General features: G+C 43.0%; 1 protein-coding gene across 1 annotated transcript in view; it reads left to right on the forward strand.

Moving 5' to 3' along the window:
• LOC110524461 (inactive N-acetylated-alpha-linked acidic dipeptidase-like protein 2) overlaps positions 1 to 22,090 on the forward strand; it is a 282,881-nt gene that overhangs the window by 217,315 nt on the left and 43,476 nt on the right. Inside the window, exon 10 of the mRNA XM_021604123.2 lies at positions 11,360 to 11,506. Within this exon, the coding sequence (XP_021459798.2) occupies positions 11,360 to 11,506 (147 nt within the window). The remainder of the gene's footprint in view (positions 1 to 11,359; positions 11,507 to 22,090) is intronic.

Raw genomic sequence — 22,090 nt, forward strand, 5'->3', positions numbered from 1 at the left:
TGGTGCAGTTCTCTGTACGTACAGTACCTTGTGCCATCTCTAGATGGATTCCCTTGTTAGTAGGCAACCATGAACAGCCATCTGAAGAAAGTCCTTCTGTTCGGAGTGTGTTGTCAGGGTCATGATAAAGGCTTATTGGGGGGTTCAGGTCTGATCATGTCATTGCATATTTGGATGAGGCCCTCTAGCGGTCGTTTGTGTTGTTGGGTGGTTTTTGGCTGTTCACAGGTCTTGACATGCCTCCCTACTGACTGCCTGGTGTAGGGGATTTGGTGGGTCGTGTTAGCTGGCGTCAGGTTTTGGGTTCTGTGGTGCTCTTCTGGTCTGGTCTCTTGTTGGTCTGTTTTTTGTCTGGTCTTTTCCTTTTGGTAATTTTTGTCCAGATTAGTTCGTTGTCGTCTTAGAACTGGTGTTGTGAGGCGAGGGAGTCTTCCGGTTGTATGGCCTTTTTCTATATCGGCTCCCCTTTGACCAGGGGTTTGGAGGGTGTGGAGGTAGCAAGGAAGGGATTGGAGGGGCCAGTAGGGGTGGGGGCTGTTTCTAGGATTTCTGAGACATCTTGGGTGGTGGGTTGGGCAGTCCCTGTGGAAAGGTCTGGGTCTAGGTCTTTGTTGTTGTTGTCTGGTGAAGGGGGTGGGGGACAGTGGGTTTGGGATTTGGGTTAGTGGGGTTGGTCGTGTTGGCCCTTGTCCTGCTAGTGTAGGAACTGGGGGAGGTTCTAGAAAAATGACCCCCTTTCCCGCACAGGTTGCATGAGCGTGTGGAAGTTCGGTCTGAGGTGGGATGGTTGTCTTTACAGAGATAAAAATAAACAGTGTAGGTATCTCATCAGCGCAGGTCAGCAACAATAAAGAGAAAGACCCTTTTTTAACATCTGAGTTGTTTAGATTCAAAATCTGAGTTGTTGACCAATAGATTTACTGTAAAGTTTTACTCCAGTCAGATATCAGAACGACAGACCTGTAAAGACAACAGAGCCTCTGCTACCCAGAGGTGTGACAATGGGGGTTGGTGAGTATCTTGAATTCCTAACACAACACAGAGGAATCCTTACATACAGTGTAAAGAGTCACTTTGGGGGCTGGGTCGCCTTACATAATCCTCCCCATGAACACATCTGATTCTGCGTCAGACAGAAGTGTTCAAAACCGGATGATCAGCACTGTAGTCACTGTAGACGATCTTCTGACCAGCAGTTCATGGACCTAGCGGCATCACATCAGAAATGTCCTTTTGGCGGGTAGTATTGTCTTCATCTTTAGACGTGCACATAACCTTAAGTAAGCAAGCTAGAAAGGAATGCTTCCGTTCTTCTTTGTAAGAGCAAAACACAGAACTGAAGGTACACCAACACATCACAGAGAAATTCGCATGAATTTACATTTTAATGAGCGTAACATTTTATTTTATCTGATTGGATTAGTCAATAGCAACTTCAGATGTGGTTTTAGCAAATTAGTCAGATATACATAAAAGATATCAAAGATGGCTGCATCATAAAAACAGTATATTTGAAAATAAAATTAAATGAAATGTATTAGCATCTCAGTTTACAGCACCCAACATTAGCATGCCAATGGTGAAAGATCTAAGGCGATTTTGTGAGAAACAAAAGAATGAGAGGTGAAACTCGCAACTGGCGACTTGCAGGCGCCGAGGCCCAAGCCCACTCAATCACGTTTTATGAACATTTTGGGACGGCTGACCATCTGTGGGCTATATAGGGGTCAAACATACCTTATCTGTGGCTTTCTCCAGGGAAGAACGTTCCCACAGAACCATGGGATTACGGACAACGTAGGAGGTATGAAAACAGATGAAAATGTGAAATTGACTAAATGAATGTTACTGTGTGAATGAAATTGTCATGTTTGGATTGTTTCAAGAGTCCACAAAGAGCTACGAATGTTGATATGTGTTATTGTACTGTAAGTCCTATGGATTTATTGTTACAGAGAAACTGTTATTTTGTTTGTTGGATGGTGTATAGTTCAAAGAAGAGCGACACAGGGGTGCACTCATCATTTAAATTGAGTTGATTAGATTACAATCTGGGTGTGTTGTTCCAGTCTATTGATTTTACTTTTTAGCATGCTCCTGTGTATCACACACATCATTTTTTCTCTTAGAGATTATTCTGAACTGAAGACCACATTAAGTTTAGCCTATTGGTGATAATAATTGACTATTCTGTAATGTATCATGTATTTCATTAACACTGTAATTTTTTGAGTGCTAATTATTTTGTGACTAATAAATTATATTAGTTGAATTGAGTAAATGCATTCCTCGCTTTAGAGAGTAATTCTTTGATTGACTGTACGCTTATAATGTAGTAGGTCTATTGGTAGTTGTTATATACACTGTACACATAGCATATGCTTGGGTACCACCTTGACATCCCTGATCTGTTTGCCTCAATAAATTACTGTTTTAACATTGGTCACCAGGATTAGCTATTTGTATCTAGTCTCTTAATAATTGCATAACGGTGCAAGTTAGACATGTTCATGTTAGCCACAACATATTGGAATTCGTAACATATCATACGTACTGCAAATTTGAAACATATTGTATGATTTGGAATTTGTAACATATCATACTAATTGTAATTCGTAACATATCATATGAATTCAAAGTCATGATGTTGAATCAACATGGAAGCGTGATATGATTATAAAAAAGTAATCAACGTAAGGGATTTTTTTTAACCCAACTTTTAACCTAAATCCAATGAAATTGTGACACTTTTTTGTTGATTTCATGTTGAATTTATGTTAGTAAGACAACCAAATGTAAATCAAAACTAGACGTTGAACTGATGTCTGATATCTAGCAAGTAATCTAACAATTCCACAACAACTACCTAATACACACAAATCTAAACATCATTATTAAAGTGGCATTAATAAAGTGACTACTGATCCATTTGTTAGAGTGGCCAATGATTTCAAGTCTGTATGTAGGCAGCAGCCTCTCAGTGTTAGTGATGGCTGTTTAACAGTCTGATGACCTTGAGATAGAAGATATTTTTCAGTCTCTCGGTCCCAGCTTTGATGCATCTGTTCTTATCTTGCCTTCTGGATGGTAGCGGGGATGAACAGACAGTGGCTCGGTCGGTTGTTGTCCTTGATGATAATTTTGGCCTTCCTGTGACATCGGGTGCTGTAGGTGTCCTGTTGCCGTACCAGGCGGTCATACAGCCTGACAGGATGCTCTCAATTGTCCATCTGTAGTAGTTTGTGAGGTTTTTAGGTGACAAGGCAAATTTCTTCAGCCTCCTGAGGTTGAAGAGGTGCTGTTGCGCCTTCTTCACAACACTGTCTGTGTGGGTGGACCATTTTAGTTTGTCCATGATGTGTACGCCGAGGAACTTGAGACTTTCCACCTTCTTCACTGCTGTCCCATCTATGTGGATAGGGGAGTGCTCCCTCTGCTGTTTCCTGAAGTCCACGATCATCTACTCTGTTTTGTTGATGTTGAGTGAGAGGTTGTTTTCATGACACCACACTCCGAGTGCCCTCACCTCCTCCCTATAGGCTGTCTCGTCGTTGTTGGTGATCAAGTCTACTACTGTTGTGTCATCTGTAAACTTGATGATCGAGTTGGAGGCATGCATGGCCACGCAGTCATGGGTGAACAGGGAGATAGGCCTACAAAGTTTATGCTATATTTTGAGCCAGGGAGAGTGGATTAATTGTGCAGGGCAGGAAGAGACTTGCAGCATCACACAGCCTGTGCTTATGTGGCTCTATCAAACCTGTCCCTGGCTAGTGTGGCGCTTTTCAATCATAACGTACTTATTGGTACCTATTCATGTTCACTTAAAAAAAGCTCCTTCAGTTTCTCTATGGTTTGCCTCTGTCTTTTAAAAGTGTAATGTATGCTTTTCAGAGTGGTGGGGCAAATTGTTTTACCTTTGGCCTGGAGCTTTTCCTAACTCTATAGGGTCTATTAGTGATTAATCAGTTGTGCAAAGGTTTTTATATGGGCAGTGAGACCAGATTTACATTTGAGTCATTTAGCAGACACTTATCCAGAGTGACTTACATGGACAATTAGGGTTAAGTGTCTTGCTCAAGGGCACAAAGACAGATTTTTTAACTAGTCAGCTTAGGGATTTGAACTATTGACCTTTCAGTTACTGGCCAAATGCTCTTCACAACTAGGCTATCTGAAAAACCTGTTCCTAGGAAGAATGAAAACCCTGTCAAACTGCAGCAACCTTGTACTTGTTCATATTCATTATATTTTACAACTATTCTTTACACAAACACAACCTCTGCAATTGGACAGTAGAGCTCACAGGGCTGAGCTTGCATAATGCAGTTTTACATCGTATAAGCCTATATCAACTGCAATTAAAATGTACTAACACTGTGTATTTATGTAATCGGTATTGTGTTCAATTCATTTCAGTTAATAATTTTGTATTGAAAAGGTCAAGGTTGCCTAGCCAGCCAGCCCAAGTTTGAATATAGCCTAAACCAAATTTGATCATATTCACATTTTCTCCTAATACAAATAAATGGTCTATAGATAGGTTACATAACATTACCACTTTGTTTACACTGGCCAGAGGGGACAGGGTGCATTGGCTGTAGCCTATGCAGCTGCGGGCTGCAGTTGTTATCAGCAGCCTAGTTGATCAGACTGGACAAATCGTGTTTTCTTCCCATACAGTTTAGTTGTAGGCTGCTGCAATATTTATGTGAAGAGTTATTGCTTGTGTCTGTCAGGAGTGATGTGTTATCACGTTTGCTAAATAAATACGAGACGACAGTAGAGTGGCTTACGCTTTGCTAAATGACGAGCATTGTGCCTGGAGCGCAACCTGTGATTTCAGGGAATCTGATTGGTCAAGACATAGAACAGAATCTGCAGCACTCCGATATAAAGAACAGATAGGCCTTCATTGTGCGCAAGATGACAAATTGAGTCATACAGCTCAAGTCCAAGTTAAATCACAAGTTATAGATGCTCAAGTCGAAGTCGAGTGGCAAGGGTTTTTATTTTTGACAAGTCAAGTTTCAAGTCGTAAAATGTGCGACTGAGTGGTACTCGAGTCCAAGTCACGTGACTCGAGTCCACATCTCTGAATCCTGCTGCTGATGACCTTGAATTTAGTAGTACAGAGCCTGTAAACACATTGGATGAAAGCTTTCACCCTGGAATAAGCTCAACGTCATCTGACTTTGAAACAAGCCAGGACAGCCAAAGGTATTTATGAAAGCACAATAGCCCCTAGAGAAAACAAAATCACCAATACACTAAACTGTCTACAAGACAAGTGCTCCTAAAACTTTTCACACCCTTGCAGTCAGTTCTTTGGCATGGGAGAGAGGGGTGTTGGTATATACTCTTCTAGCCTATTCACTATTGCTGGCAGTGCTTGTCTACTCAACAGCACAACTGTATACACCACTAGACGGTCAACAGTTCAAGCCCCCCTCAAACTTTTCACATCTTTGCTAAAAGCCCGTCTGCCCCATTATTGACTAAGTGTAACAAAACGCATATCAGTCTACTGTAACTTTTTGTTTACAGATGAACATGGTTTATTTTATGGTTACACTTCAGTCTTCATGTTTTACACATCTTCATGATCAGTCTTCATGTCTCTCCAGGAGACTTTCAGTACATACAAATCTTCTGCAAGAGGTTGAGCGTGGTGTAGAATATGAGACATCCCACATACACACAGTAGCTAGCTAGAACACCAGACATAGTTACTCCAAGATTAATATGAGTCATAAAGCCATTCCTTTACTCTGCGATCATCAAAACATTTATCCAGTTTTGTTCCTAACGAGAGGCACTGAGGCTAGCTAGGTTAACTAGCTACAACGTTAGACTACAGTACATTTTACGTATACAGCTAGCTATATATAACGAGAGGCACTAAGGCTAGCTAGGCTAACTAGCTATAACATTAGACTACAGTACATTTTACGTATACAGCTAACTAGCTAAACTTGGCTAGTTTGGCTTGTAGTGGTACCAACAAGCCCCATTATGGCTGAATTGATCACCAAATTGTACTGTACTGAATAACTGCCTCGTGTAAAAAGAGAGGTAATATTGCTAGCTAACTACCAACAGCTAAACAAATGACTTGTTTGTAATTTGAGTCCTGGTCCAGCAAGTCTAGGCTGCCGCCACTGCTTGCTGGTCTCGCAATTTTTTTTATCGCTGTCTCAACTCATTCTTCAAAAATGTTTCGTGGTCCAGCTCTTCTTGTAAAGAAGAATCATCAGAAGCAGCAATTGTAGCTAATTATTTAGCAATCTCGGATAGATGCACGGTAACAACTCCAGTGAACTTGTAGACTAGCACTGCCCCTTGTTTTGAAAATGCCGCCTTTGAGGGTGGGAACAAGGAATCAGGGCTCCCGTCAGGCTGTAGTCTTAACAAATCCAGAGAAAATAGATATCCTGCAATGTCTTGGCAGATAGGAACATTGTTGAGACCAATGGCCAATGGCTCTATTGAACAAGAACAACCATATATACTCACTTCTAGCATAATCGCGCAATCGGCAAAACACAAAGGCCACAATAATTGCTACAAAACATGCCTCCATTTATTTTTTATTTCAGACAGTATGCTCAATCAACCAATGATGCAATTGATTGAACTATCCCAGCGCAAAAATGCAAAAATACAGCTACAGTGCATAATTATTTCATGAACACACTCACACTCATAATTATGTAGGAAGACAGCCCAAATAGTGTCTAGCTGGGAAGTTTCCCTTTAATTAAATGAAGTGTTCCTTGGTCCTCCTTTTTTGTTGTTGATGACCTATATACCCCTTTTACCAAAGAGCACCTTCTATTCACAAATATCTACTATTGTGTACCGTAGCAGCGCTTCCCTTCCTTCTACAAGTTATACTATTGAAAACACATCCTCTGAGGACCTGAATCTCAAAATGTATCCCACTTTTCTTTGGAGTCAGAACTAGGCCAATGATTATGCTTTTACATACATACAAAATATATGCTATTTACTGTAGAAGAACATGTCAAAACATTGACATTATCTGAATGCATCACACATGGCCACAGATTCTACTGCCAATTTCTTTATGTTGTTCACCCCCCACTGTATTTTTGTTCAGTCAGACAGCATGTCAGTGTGCATCACAGTAATCCAGTTAAGTTGCCTATTAAAGGATCCATTGATCAGTTAGCCCTCTGAGGCCTGGGTTCACACACTGCAGGGCACTCCCCAGTCAATATGAGTCGATTAGAGGTGGATTGCAGAAAATACAGCGCCATTACAAGATTTACAGCACCTGTACAGGGAAGAAACCTTCTCTAATTGCCATTACATACAGGGATAATAATACTGTTGATGTCAGAAGTTTACATACACTTAGGTTGGAGTCATTAAAACTATTTTTTCAACCACTCCACAAATTTCTCGTTAACAAACTATAAAATTATGTCATGGCTTTAGAAGCTTCTCATGGACTAATTGACATAATTTGAGTCAATTGGAGGTGTACCTGTGGATGTAAACTCACCAAAAAAGAAACGCACACTCACTGTGAACTACATTTATTTTCAGCAAACTTAACATGAGTAAATATTTGTATGAGCATATGAAGATTCAACAACTGAGATATAAACTGAACAAGTTCCACAGACATGTGACTAGCAGAAATTGAATAATGTGTCCCTGAACAAAGGGGGGGTCAAAATCAAAAGTAACAGTCAGTATCTTGTGTGGCCACCAGCTGCATTAAGTACTGCAGTGCATCTCCTCTTCGCTGGCCATGGCAGAACACTGACATTCATGTCTTGCAGGAAATCACGCACAGAACAAGCAGCATGGCTGGTGGAATTGTCATGCTGGAGGGTCTTGTCAGGATGAGCCTGCAGGAAGGGAACCACATGAGGGAGGAGGATGTCTTCCCTGTAACGCACAGCATTGTGATTGCCTGCAATGACAACAAGCTCAGTCCGATGATTCTGTGACACACCGCCCCAGATCATGACGGACGACCCTCCACCTCCAAATTTCATCCTAAACCATAGTACAGGCCTCGGTGTAACGCTCATTCCTTAGACGATAAACGCGAATCCGACCATCACCCCTGGTGAGACAAAACTACGACTCGTCAGTGAAGAGCACTTTTTGCCAGTCCACTCTGGTCCAGCAATGGTGGGTTTGTGCCCATAGTTGACGTTGTTGCCGGTGATGTCTGGTGAGGACCTGCCTTACAACAGGCCTACAAGCCATCAGTCCAGCCTATCTCAGCCTATTGTGGAGAGTCTGAGCACTGATGGAGGGATTGTGCGTTCCTGGTGTAACTTGGGCAGTTGTTGTTGCCATCCTGTACCTGTCCCGCAGGTGTGATGTTCGGATGTACCGATCCTGTGCAGGTGTTGTTACACGTGGTCTGCCACTGCGAGGACGATCAGCTGTCCATCCTGTCTCCCTGTAGCTCTTAGGCGTCTCACAGTACTGACATTGCAATTTATTGCCCTGGCCACATCTGCAGTCCTCATGCATCCTTGTAGCATGCCTAAGGCACGTTCACACAGATGAGCAGGGACCCTTGGCATCTTTCTTTTGGTGTTTTTCAGAGTCAGTAGAAAGGCCTCTTTAGTGTCCTACATTTTCATAGCTGTGCCCTTAATTGGCTACCGTCTGTAAGCTGTTAGTGTCTTAACGACCTTTCCACAGGTGCAAGTTCATTAATTGTTTATGGGTCATTTTAAACAAGCATGGGAAACAGTGTTTTAACCCTTTAAAATGAAGATCTGTGAAGTTATTTGGATTTTTATGAATTGTCTTTGAAAGACAGGGTCCTGAAAAGGGGAAGTTTCTTTTTTTGCTGAGCTTATTTCAAGGCCTACCGTCAAACTCAGTGCCTATTTGCTTGACATCATGGGGAAATCAGCCAAGACCTCAGAAAAAAAGTTTTAGACCTCCACAAGTCTGGTTCATCCTTGGGAGCAATTTTCAAACACCTGAAAGTACCACATTCATATGTACAAACAATAGTATGCAAGTATAAACACCATGGGACGACACAGCCGTCATACCGCTCAGGAAGGAGACGTTCTGTCTCCTAGAGATATACGTACTTTGGTGCGAAAAGTGCAAATCAATCCTAGAACAAAAGTAAAGGACCTTGTGTAGATGCTGGAGGAAACAGGTACACAAGTATCTATATCCACAGTATCTATATCCACAGTCCTATATCAACATAAGCTTAAAGGCCGCTCAGCAAGGAAGAAGCCACTGCTCCAAACCGCCATAAAAAAGCCAGACTACGGTTTTCAACTGCGCATGGGGACAAAGATCGTACTTTTTGGAGAAATGTCCTCTGGTCTGATGAAACAAAAATTGTTTGGCCATAACGATCATCATTATGTTTGGAGGAAAAAGGGGGATGCTTGCAAGCCGAAGAACACCATTCCAACCGTGAAGCACGGGGGTGGCAGCATCATGTTGTGGGGGTGCTTTGCTGCAGGAGGGACTGGTGCACTTCACAAAATAAATGGCATCATTGAGGGAGGAATCTTAAGACATCCGTCAGGAAGTTAAAGCTTGGTCGCAAATGGGTCTTCCAAATGGACAAGACCCCAAGCAGACTTCCAAAGTTGTGGCAATATGGCTTAAGGACAGCAAAGTCAAGGTATTGGAGTGGCCATCACAAAGCCCTGACCTCAATCCCATAGAAAATTTGTGGGCAGAACTGAAAAAGTGTGTAGGAGCAAGGAGACCTACAAACCTGACTCAGTTACACCATCTCTGTCAGGAGGAATGGGCCAAAATTCACCCAACTTATTGTGGGAAGCTTTTGGAAGGCTACCCAAACCGTTTGACCCAAGTTAAACAATTTAAAGGCAATGCTTCCAAATACTAATTGAGTGTATGTAAACTTCTGACCCACTGGGAATGTGATGAAAGAAATAAACGCTGAAATAAATACATTTCTCTACTATTATTCTGACATTTCACATTCTTAAAATAAAGTGGTGATCCCGACAGGGAACTTTTACTTGGATTAAATGTCAGGAATTGTGAAAAACTGAGTTTAAATGTATTTGGCTAAGGTGTATGTAAACTTCCGACTTCAACTGTATATGTAAACATTCATAACAGTGTACATTTCCTTCCCTTTAGCAGATTGCCATTACGAGAAGTTGTTGTTTCTTATCTCTGGAATGGGAAGCAGTCTATAACAGCTTATGCAGGGCAGGGCAGTGTACTGTGAGCATTGTGAATTGATAAAAGCCTGGTTAACTGATGGTTACAGGTGGTACTGCTGCTGCTACAGCGTGATCTAATGCATCGTCTGGGTAGTGTACTGTAGTACAGAGGAGTGGATGCTGCATAGGGGATGGCCCACAGCTGCTCTGGCTGCACGCCAAACTCCAGCCTCCTCTCGGCTGCAGGATCATTTAAGCACAAATATATAAACAATGATTTCACTATCTCGTTATCATAGCAGACAAATAAATTAAATATTGATTGGGAGAAGGCGGGAGGCAAGGCAACACAGGACAGAATGACCCATTCTCTCCCTTCTCTCCTCTCAATCTCCGTGCTATTGAGTTTCCTTTCTCCAAGATTTTTAGCTTTATCTGGAATTGAATGGCCTCTGCTGTCATTTCATTGAGTCTCTTACAGTGGTTGGATACTTCCTCTCAGATTCTTGTTTCTGTTTTAGTATGTTTTCTGTAATGTCGGTACTGTGTAGTCCCCCCTGAGTTACCTGGTATAAACATGATGCCAAAGGTCAAATTGAGATCCATTTAAAAATGCTCATTCTGTTTGTACAGTAAGATCTGTTAATTGGTTTGGATTTCTGTTTGTTCCTGATTTGTCTGGTATTTTTGGTACATGCTAGTACCTTTAAAATGCATGCTATTCATCTCCCCTCTCTGCATTGAACATTTCTAGAGGCCCATATTTTTTCCAAACTACCTCCTCATCCTCCCACAGTACATCCAGGGGGACTGTTACACCAAGCACAGTAAATCTTTAAACTTAAACCTTCATTTTAGCTTTTTCGAAAACATTTATTAGAAACTGTTCCCCACAGCTTCTGTTTCAAAGCCTCTGGAGTTGCATTCACAATCAGCAGCCGAGACTCAGCCTCTGCTACCATACTGCCAGATCTACAGTATCTCTCTGAATATCTGTCTCTCTGGCTTTCTCTCTGTCTCAGTTCAATCTGTCTGCATTTATAAAACTATTGTGCTATTGTTTTCAGCCTTTCCCTTCCCATCTAGTCCTTGTATTCTGCTAAACTACTCTTCTCTATTTAATGACAAATCTCTTTCACATCCCTCCTCTCTCTCTTTATCTCTCTCTGTCTGTTGTTACCTTTCAGAGGCAGCTGCTGAGCTGTATTCGAGGTGGAAGCTGCCCTGGACCAAATGTCAGCTCCCTACAGATCCCTGGGGACGTCAGCTTCTTTGCCAACCACCTCGCTGTCCCTACTATGGAGTTTGCATTTGAACAGACCAAAGCAGAAGAGGTACTGAGACCCATACACAAACAGAAGCATAACATTTTATGATAGGGTCTGGTAGTAATAGATGATTTCTCCATTATTTACAAACATTATAGGTGAATTAAAGATTTTCCTCCTTATTGAATTGTTTGTTAAAAGTCCAGTGTGATTGTCTATTGCTATGTCTATGACACTTGGTTTAAAGGTATTATCCTGAAATGGGTTGTGTGCTAAAATTGAGGGCATATATTCTTGAGGAAATGTGATGTATTTCACTGTAGGATTTCCTATAAGCAAACATGTAGATGCTAGGTACGCTGGCACGTATGTGTTTGGAAACGAGCAGATGTTCTGTACCAGAATGACTGGGATTGTGACAAGAACGTGGTCCAGTGCACATTTTGTACTCCCATTTAACATCTGTTGCCTTGCCTCATACAGTTTCGACAAGTACACACTCATTACAGTCAGTGTTTAAGGCTGTTGAGTCTGCCTCCCAGTATGCAGCTCTTTCCAAAGTTTACACAATGATCTGTCTCGAAAGTCTCCTCACACGTTTGTGTGTCTCTTGTTCTTTTGAATGCCATCTGTATGGAAATATAATGTAGCAGTTTTTGTTTTTGCTAGAAGCCCATTTATATCTCTACATTATTCTGTTAATGTGGGCATCGTTATTCAACATGCATTCTTGTCTCTTTTGCAACGTCATTTCCCTATGCAAATTATGCAATGTATCTTAGTTCAGCCAGATACATGTCTATGTGACTGTCTGTCGCCATCAGACCCTGTCAGTATGACAGCTGCCACCAGGGCCCGTCTTGCCTCCATTTCACGCCTCCTGTTGATGAGTGGTGGAGATGAAATCATTTGCATCCTCAGCTCACACATCTGGTAGACGCAGGCCTCTGGTGCTTTACACGTTAATGATGCAGACTCCTCACCGTCTGAACAGCACTCACCTGAAATAACTTCCCCAACTTTAAAAAGGGAAGATGATATCTTGTTAAATGTCTGCCACTGGCAGTACTGATTTAAGTCAGCTAAGCTTTAAATGTCTTGAAATCACTGAATACTGTGCTGTATAGATTTAGACAAAACAATTCGGTAACACTTTACTTGAAACCCAGCTTCAAAACTAGTTATGACACGGTCATAACAATGTCATAACAGCTGACATAACTTGTCATAACCTTTTATAATATGGTTATAACAATGTCATGACGCAATTATTTGGGGCTATTATGACAAATATTGCGTTATTTTATGGCTGGTTATGACACATACCTAAGAGTGTAAAAACCCACAGAACCTACCACGGCAATTATTTTATGGCTGGTTATGACACCTGCATAAGCGTGTCAAAACCTACCGCACAATCAAAACATTCCATTACAACATAGCCTACATGTCAACAGTAAGTTTATGCTGTATATATTTTTTTTAATTGACCATCTTAAATTATCATTGTAAATGCGCAAACATTGATGTCAGACATCCCAATGCTCTGTTGCTGATGACTGGGATGCAGGAGCAGATTTCAGGAGCAGGACAAGACACCTTATTTTTGACTAATGACTGATATAAGGGCATGTACGTGATAGGCCTATCTGGCTTATATGATTACGATGGTCATAAGGCTTCTTAAAGTGTATTTTCTTAGTCCAAGTAAAGTGACACAGGATGGTCATAATGCTTCATGACAGAGTCATAAAGTGTATTTTCTACAAGTTATTTCAAATATGATGAAAAAAAACATGACTGTAAAGAATTAACTTCAACAACAGCAAAGGTTTTAAGAAACACATTTTCAAACGAAAGGAAACTTCTCAGCAGGGAAGAAACACATTTGAATAAATGTAGGTTTTGACACTCTTATGGAGGTGTCATAATCAGCCATAAAATAATGCAATATATATCACAACAGGTGTAAATATATGGATCATGACAGTGTTATGACCATGTTATGACAAGTTATGTCAGCTTTTATGACATAACTTGGTGTCGTAAAATGTTATGGGGTCAAGTGCTACCAAACATTTATTAACTTTTCATCACCCTCAGAGATCAAAGTAAAAAATATTTAGGCCTCTGCTGATTTTACCCAGTTTATATTTGATGTTAGGGTTTGAATACAATTATTCACACTCACTGTAAAACATTTTATATTTTTCCTATTTTACTGCTATAGAGTGCTGATAAGGCAGCAAAGTTTATAAACAAATGGAATGCCAAACTTTTCCCCCGTTAGGGAGTGTAGCTGTGCACACTGCACAGTGATGACACTTTCTCCACACTCATGTGTACATCTGTCTCTTCCTCACAACATGCCTGGCTAAGCATCAGCCCAGTGACACTGGTGTGCTTTAAACTGTAAAAGTAACCTTTTCCTGGCATTCAACACATCGAGCTGAATTAGAGCCAGATGAATTAGATTCCTGAGCCACAGACTGCAATGTGGGACCAGGCTCATCACAAGGCTCTCCTGTGCAGCCAACAGCTTGAGGATGCATCTGAGTCAGATTTGAAATGACACACTAGCTTAAAGGCTCTCTTTGCCTTCATTTTGTGTGTGTGTGTGTGTGTGTGTGTGTGTGTGTGTGTGTGTGTGTGTGTGTGTGTGTGTGTGTGTGTGTGTGTGTGTGTCCGTGTGTGTGTGTCCGTGTGTGTGTGTCCGTGTGTGTGTCCGTGTGTGTGTCCGTGTGTGTGTCCGTGTGTGTGTCCGTGTGTGTGTGTGTGTGTGTGTGTGTTATGTATTAATGCTGAGCGATTAGTGCTTTTTGAGGTCGGTTCGATTAGAAAAAAATTATAATGATTTTCGATTTGGGGTTTCATTATTTGGGTAACACAGAATAAAACAATTAATACAAGTCTGCCCATTACTGCTTATCACTTATTAACTATAATTAATTCATATTACTTTACAAAAACATTTAAGTTGTTGTGTATATTACATTTTTTTTATTTGCTAACTTTATTATTTATTCAGTCATCATCTCATGTTTTTAGAGCTACTGTGTGACAAAATCACTATTTAGTAGTTCTTCAAAATAATGAATGTACCTCGCAAAGCAACAGCTGCTCTCCACATCCCCTCACCATCACCATTCTTTTCTCTTCTGTAGTAGGTGTAAAAGAAACACAGACCGGACATGTGGATGCACAATGGATTATGGTCATTGGAGTTAATTACCACATTTTATGTGCTAAACTACATAGAATATTGGCCTGTTGGAAACTACAACTCCCTACTACATCTCACAGTTCAGGCTCACAGAAAAGGAACGAGTGAATTGTAATTCAAATAATTGAACCACGTGTGTGCATGCAGGTGTGCCTTCTGCATTTCCTACACACAGTTTGATGTCCAATGTTCAAACTGTAGCTAACAAATTACAACAACATTTAACAATTTAAAACATTTGTAAGAATGCATCAAAATGGAATCAACAAACGCCATGCCAGCTGTTTTATCATGTTTTCAAGTGTTTAAAGAGAGTTTCAAAATACAAACACAACTTGTGTTGGGCAAGATTACCAGCTATAAACACTAGCTTGCGTCTGTGTTTTTTCAGAACTGCACTCATTTTAGTCTAAGTGGATGTGACTTGTCAGGGAGCCTACCCAGGCTCCTCTCTGTTGCTGCTCCAGAGGCTCTCTCACCAGATGGCTCCAATAGACTGACTGACTGGGTCTCAGTCGCTCTGCTCTGGAGGTCACTATCGATCACAGTCCAGAGGTGTGGTATGCCAAAACCTGTCAGCCCATTTTCACTCACTGAGTCCTGAGAAGGGGAATCAGTGCTGTCCGGACACTGCAAATGTTATGATACCAAGTAATGTGATTTTCAGGCTAGCTAGAGAAATGACCCTTGGAAATGTCAAACAAGACCACACTCTGGTTATACTGTTTGGTTTCCATTTGTGTGGACTATGACCCTGAAACACAACCATCAAACAGAGTTCTGTGTCTAGTCATCCTCATATTCCCCTGGTTCGCCATGACACATCCCCTCATTATGACACACATGCAAACGCCCCTCTCCTCACACCCTCGGACGTTGCCCGGCTCTTTGGCTGTGTTCAGGTTGCCGGTTGCTGCAGTGTTACAGCAGTGTTCAGAATTCCTGTCCTGAGGTGCTTTACCAGTGTACGCTGAGCTAATCTAATTAGCAGTGTGAAGTGGCTGCAGCTGTATGGAGCAGGGAGGGAGGGAGGCTACACTCAGTAGTCTGCTGATCAATTGGCTCTGCCTCTGCTCCGGCCCGGCCCATCCGCTGCTCTACCTCATTGCAGTGACAAGTAACTGAGCTGGGCTTGGCTACTGCGTATCCCACCATCTGGCCCTAACACATGGCGGTGACCCTGTTACTGAAAGCACTCTTCTGGTATGAAACACACACTTTGGTCTTCTTAGATTGAACATCATGCCGTATCACACTTTTTTTCATTGACCATTGACATCTCATGACAATTGAAACCAGTACGCGTGTGAGATTTGGTTCTGGGTGCCGATATTACCATTGACATAATGTAATGCCATTAGGGGTTAGGGTTTTACAAAGTGGTCCATATAATGTTGTAGACTGTTGATAGGATTTTGGACACCAGTCAATACAGTAGGTCATTGTATTTAATGCACACTGAGGGATAGGGCCAAAGGGATGTAACGGTTTTCTTCGTGAGAAGGAGAGTCGGACCAAAATGCGGCGTGTCTATTGCAATCCATGTTTAATGAATTAACACACTAAACACAAACACTACCAAAACAATAAACTTAACAAAACCCGAAACAGCCTATACTTGTGCATCCTAACACAGAACAATGACATCAGGACACTAAGGACAATCACCCACGACAAACTCAAAGAATATGGCTGCCTAAATATGGTTCCCAATCAGAGACAACGATAAACACCTGCCTCTGATTGAGAACCACTTCAGACAGCCATAGACTTAGCTAGAACACCCCACTAGCTACAATCCCCACACATACACACCACATACAAAAACCCATGCCACACCCTGGCCTGACCAAATAAATAAAGATAAACACAAAATACTTTGACCAGGGTGTGACAGAACCCCCCCCCTAAGGTGCGGACTCCCGAACGCACCTCAAAACAATAGGGAGGGTCCGGGTGGGCGTCTGTCCATGGTGGCGGCTCCGGTGCGGGACGTGGACCCCACTCAATCAATGTCTTAGTCCCTTCTCCTCGCGTCCCTGGATAGTCCACCCTCGCCGCCGACCATGGCCTAGTAGTCCTCACCCAGAACCCCACTGGACTGAGGAGCAGATCGGGACTGAGGGGCAGCTCGGGACTGAGGCAGCTCGGGACTGAGGGGAAGCTCAGGAGTGAGAGGAAGCTCAGGAGTGAGAGGAAGCTCAGGCAGGTTGATGAATCTACCTGGCTGGCTGGTGGTTTCGGCAGATCCTGGCTGACTGGCAGATCCTGGCTGACTGGCAGATCTGGAAGAGTCTGGTCGACTGGCAGATCTGGAAGAGTCTGGTCGACTGGCAGATCTGGAAGAGTCTGGTCGACTGGCAGATCTGGAAGAGTGGTCGACTGGCAGATCTGGAAGAGTCTGGTCGACTGGCAGATCTGGAAGAGTCTGGTCGACTGGCAGATCTGGAAGAGTCTGGTCGACTGGCAGATCTGGAAGAGTCTGGTCGACTGGCAGATCTGGAAGAGTCTGGTCGACTGGCAGATCTGGAAGATTCTGGTCGACTGGCGGATCTGGAAGAGTCTGGTCGACTGGCGGATCTGGAAGAGTCTGGTCGACTGGCGGATCTGGAAGAGTCTGGTCGACTGGCGGATCTGGAAGAGTCTGGTCGACTGGCAGATCTGGGAGAGTCTGGTCGACTGGCAGATCTGGAAGAGTCTGGTCGACTGGCAGATCTGGAAGAGTCTGGTCGACTGGCAGATCTGGAAGAGTCTGGTCGACTGGTAGATCTGGAAGAGTCTGGTCGACTGGCAGATCTGGAAGAGTCTGGTCGACTGGCAGATCTGGCTGCTCCATGCTGACTGGCTGCTCCATGATGACTGGCAGCTCTGGCTGCTCCATGCTGACTGGCTGCTCCATGCTGACTGGCAGCTCTGGCTGCTCCATGCTGACTGGCTGCTCCATGCTGACTGGCAGCTCTGGCTGCTCCATGCTGACTGGCTGCTCCATGCTGACTGGCAGCTCTGGCTGCTCCATGCTGACTGGCTGCTCCATGCTGACTGGCAGCTCTGGCTGCTCCATGCTGACTGGCTGCTCTGGCTGCTCCATGCTGACTGGCTGCTCCATGCTGACTGGCTGCTCCATGCTGACTGGCGGCCCTGGCTGCTCCATGCTGACTGGCGGCCCTGGCTGCTCCATGCTGACTGGCGGCCCTGGCTGCTCCATGCTGACTGGCGGCCCTGGCTGCTCCATGCTAACTGGCAGCTCTGGCGGCTCCTTGCAGACTGGCAGCTCTGGCGGCTCCTTGCAGACTGGCAGCTTTGGCGGCATCCTGCAGACAGGCAGCTCTGGCGGCTCCTTGCAGACTGGCAGCTCCTTACAGACTGGCAGCTCTATGCAGACTGGCAGCTCCTTGCAGACTGGCAGCTCCTTGCAGACTGGCAGCTCTATGCTAACTGGCAGCTCTATGCTAACTGGCAGCTCTATGCTAACTGGCAGCTCTATGCTAACTGGCAGCTCTAAACAGGCGGGAGACTCCGGCAGCGCTGTAGAGAAGGAAGGCTCTAACAGCGCTAAACAGGCGGGAGACTCCGACAGCGCTGGAGAGGAGGAGGGCTCCGACAGCGCTGGACAGGCGAGGCGCACTATAGGCCTGATGCGTGGTGCTGGCACTGGTGGTACTGGGCCGAGGACACGCACAGGAAGCCTGGTGCGGGGAGCTGCTACCGGAGGGCTGGGGTGTGGAGGTGGCACAGGATGGGTTAGACCGTGAAGGCGTACTGGAGATCTTGAGAGCGGTGCTGGCACAGGACATGCAAGGCTAGGTAGGTGCACAGGAGGCCTGGTACGTGAGACTGGCACCATCTTAACCAGCCGACTAACACGCACCTCAGGACGAGTATGGAGCGCTGACCCAGGTGCCATCAAATCCCAGACACGCTCCGTCAGGCGAATTCCATGTTTAAAACACCAACACAGCAACTCCCTCATTTCTCTCTCCTCCAATTTCCCCATTAACTCCTTCACAGTCTCTGTTTCGCTCACCTCCAACACCGGCTCTGGTCTCCTCCTTGGCTCCTCACGATAAACAGGGAGAGTTGGCTCAGGTCTGGCTCCTGACTCTGCCACACTCTCCCTGAGCCCCCCCCCAAGAAATTTTTGGGGCTGACTATGGGGCCTCCGTCCGCGCCGCCTTGCTTGCTTCGCAAACTCCATTCTCCTATATCCTTCCGCGCACTGCTCCATCGAATCCCAGGCGGGCTCCGGCACTCTCCCTGGGTCGACCGCCCACCTGTCTATCTCCTCCCAAGAAGTATAGTCCATACTGTACTCCACTTTGGGCTGTTCTTGCCTGTTGACACGCTGCTTGGTCCCTTTGTGGTGGGTGATTCTGTAACGGTTTTCTTCGTGAGAAGGAGAGTCGGACCAAAATGCGGCGTGTCTATTGCAATCCATGTTTAATGAATTAACACACTAAACACAAACACTACCAAAACAATAAACTTAACAAAACCCGAAACAGCCTATACTTGTGCATCCTAACACAGAACAATGACATCAGGACACTAAGGACAATCACCCACGACAAACTCAAAGAATATGGCTGCCTAAATATGGTTCCCAATCAGAGACAACGATAAACACCTGCCTCTGATTGAGAACCACTTCAGACAGCCATAGACTTAGCTAGAACACCCCACTAGCTACAATCCCCACACATACACACCACATACAAAAACCCATGCCACACCCTGGCCTGACCAAATAAATAAAGATAAACACAAAATACTTTGACCAGGGTGTGACAAGGGAAGGGAAATCAATGGAGTCTGGGCCTTGGCAATTCAAACTCAGATTGGACAATTAATGTGTAATCGAAGAGCAATCAAAAGTAACCTATTGTTGCTTAATGAGTCTATGTTTTACTCAATAAAGAGAAAGGTGTGTCTGAGCTGCAAAGGTGCAAAAGAGATTGCAAATACCTGTTTAGGAATACAATGCACCATGTAAACAACATCAGTTGTGTCTAAAACAATAGGCCTTACTGAATGAATCTTCCTCTTGTTCTTACCACAGGCAAACATAGAACCTCCTGTACTCCTACAGAAAATGTGTTATCCTACATAAAATACAATTATCTTTTGGTTCTATGAAAGAGGAGAAAAGCATTTCACATATTTAAGCCATTTAGTTGCTCTTGCTTCAAGGTCTAGCATATCTTGAAGGTTTGTAAGAGGAAACTCTACCTTTTTGTCTTAAATTGAAATGTTCTCTTCTATTATTATATCTCTTTCATTTCCATTGGCTTTGAAATGGGGCCAACTGCAGAAATTGGAGAGTTGTTCCATTGGGACGTGAATACTCTGGGGAAATACACAATTTGTCCTTATTTATGGAAATGAGTTGTAGCTTGTCCCTTTTAAAGGAATGTTTTTAAGTAGAAGAAACAGCCATGTCAATTGTTTCACAGTTTTATATATTGTATCTGATCCTACTGCCTCCATTTCACATTTGAATTAGGTAGGTCTTCTAACAGTGTTGTGTTATTTTTCAAGCTGTTGAAGGTGATTACTATCTTCTTCTATTTTAGAGTCCTTCCTTCATGACATTGGAGTGTTTGGCTGGAATCATACTCATGTATAGCCTTTTACCCTAGTCACAGCCTGCTTTGAAGTCCTCTTCTGGGTTTTTCTCTTTTTAGGCAGGTTTCTTCAAAAGCACTTTTCCTCAATGTATGCTAGCTAACCCCAGAGTGGGCACAATGGATGTAATATGATCATAAGTGAGAGACGGCATGCAAAACGGCCCGGGCTTCCATATTGTCTATGTATGGTCACATCACAACGCAGTAATAAAGGATGACAAGTATAGCAGTATCTACTGTGTTACATTGTGTTTTAGCCAGTCTTAGCTAACACACACACGCATGCACGGACACAGGCATACACACAAGGGCTGGGTGATATGACCTAAAGATCATATCTAAAAAATACAAATAAAATGTATGGGTGATTCACGATATTTACTGCATCTCCGTTTTTTAAATGTTTCCACTGAATAAGCTTTGTTTTACAATTAAAAGTAAAATACACTGCATTTCAAACAGTCAGGAATAATGTAATAAATTCAGGGCTTGTGAAATTATACCTAGGCTAAATATAAGACTTTCACAATCAAAAGACTCACTAATAATTACATTATTTTGTCAAAATAGTTTCGCAATAAATACTGATCTGGCTGTCAAGTCCATCTATGAAAATGCCCTTTTTGTTACAAATTTAACCAGGACCATGCATAATACACATTCACTAATAATTACTAACTTCTTGTAGCAGCCAGGCATTATAGAAAATGATCACAACTAGATCTCATAAACAATCTCCCAAGCACAAGCCGAGGTACTAGTGAGTAGCCAGCTAATCTTTATATTAAAAGTCTAGCCAAATTGGATCTATTTGCTAGCTAACAAGGTAGAACAGTTTAATTGTTATGAACACACCCTTCTGTCTGTCTCCAACTGTTTGAACAGCATGCTAGCCTGTCCACTTTGTACAGATGTTGAAATCAAGTGGCCTACCTTATTTCTCAGAATGAGTTGCCAATTCCTTATATAATTGTTTTGTATGCTTATTGCACATTTATAAAACACAGACTAGACAGCTAGTATAAAAGTGTGTGGCTAAAATGCTGCTAGCGGTATATGTGTCAAACTGAGCATTCATTTTCTAGAATCAATGTTCATTGATACTCCCATTTTAGCAGGGTCTGGTTGTCTCACAATTTGAAGAGTTGAGACATAAAAGGGTATTCATTTTATTTTATTTAACATTTATTTAACTAGGCAAGTCAGTATATAAGTTAGGGTATAGTAAGAAAGGTTATGTTTTCCTCTATTACAGTCAAATAATGTCTCATATGACTGATTCTGTTGGACCAAACGTCAAAAGCAAATAGCGAGTTGAAACTGCTTTTTGTCAGCGAGGATGTTCGGAGTGGCAGGGGGAGGAGTTTGGTGTGTGTGTGTGTAAATGGGGAGGTGCACAGTCAAAGTAGAAGGAGCGAAGGAGATGAGACCAAAAGACAACATGCGAACAAGCAGGGTTGTAAATTCTCATAAAAAAAACTAAACATAAAAAAAAAACGTTATTCTTGCGATAAAGGCATTTGGAATATCATGCTAAAACATATGTTTGAATTAATCAAATTAATTTGATATATCGCCCAACCCTAACACACACACACACACTTGGCCTGAACATCTGACTGAGTGGAGGTGCTACAGTCTGCTAATCGCTGTGGCGTGTGTTTGTTCTCCGAAGGGCTCAGGATGACCCAGGTGAGTGCTGTTCCTATTGGAACTCCCACTAGTCTGAACCTCACCAGGGGATACTCATCTGAACTCTTCTCTCTTTCCTCCCTCTTGCTGTTGAGATGTCAGTGTTTCCTT

This window comes from Oncorhynchus mykiss, chromosome 5 (genome assembly GCF_013265735.2).
Source record: "Oncorhynchus mykiss isolate Arlee chromosome 5, USDA_OmykA_1.1, whole genome shotgun sequence".
NCBI lineage: Eukaryota > Metazoa > Chordata > Actinopteri > Salmoniformes > Salmonidae > Oncorhynchus > Oncorhynchus mykiss.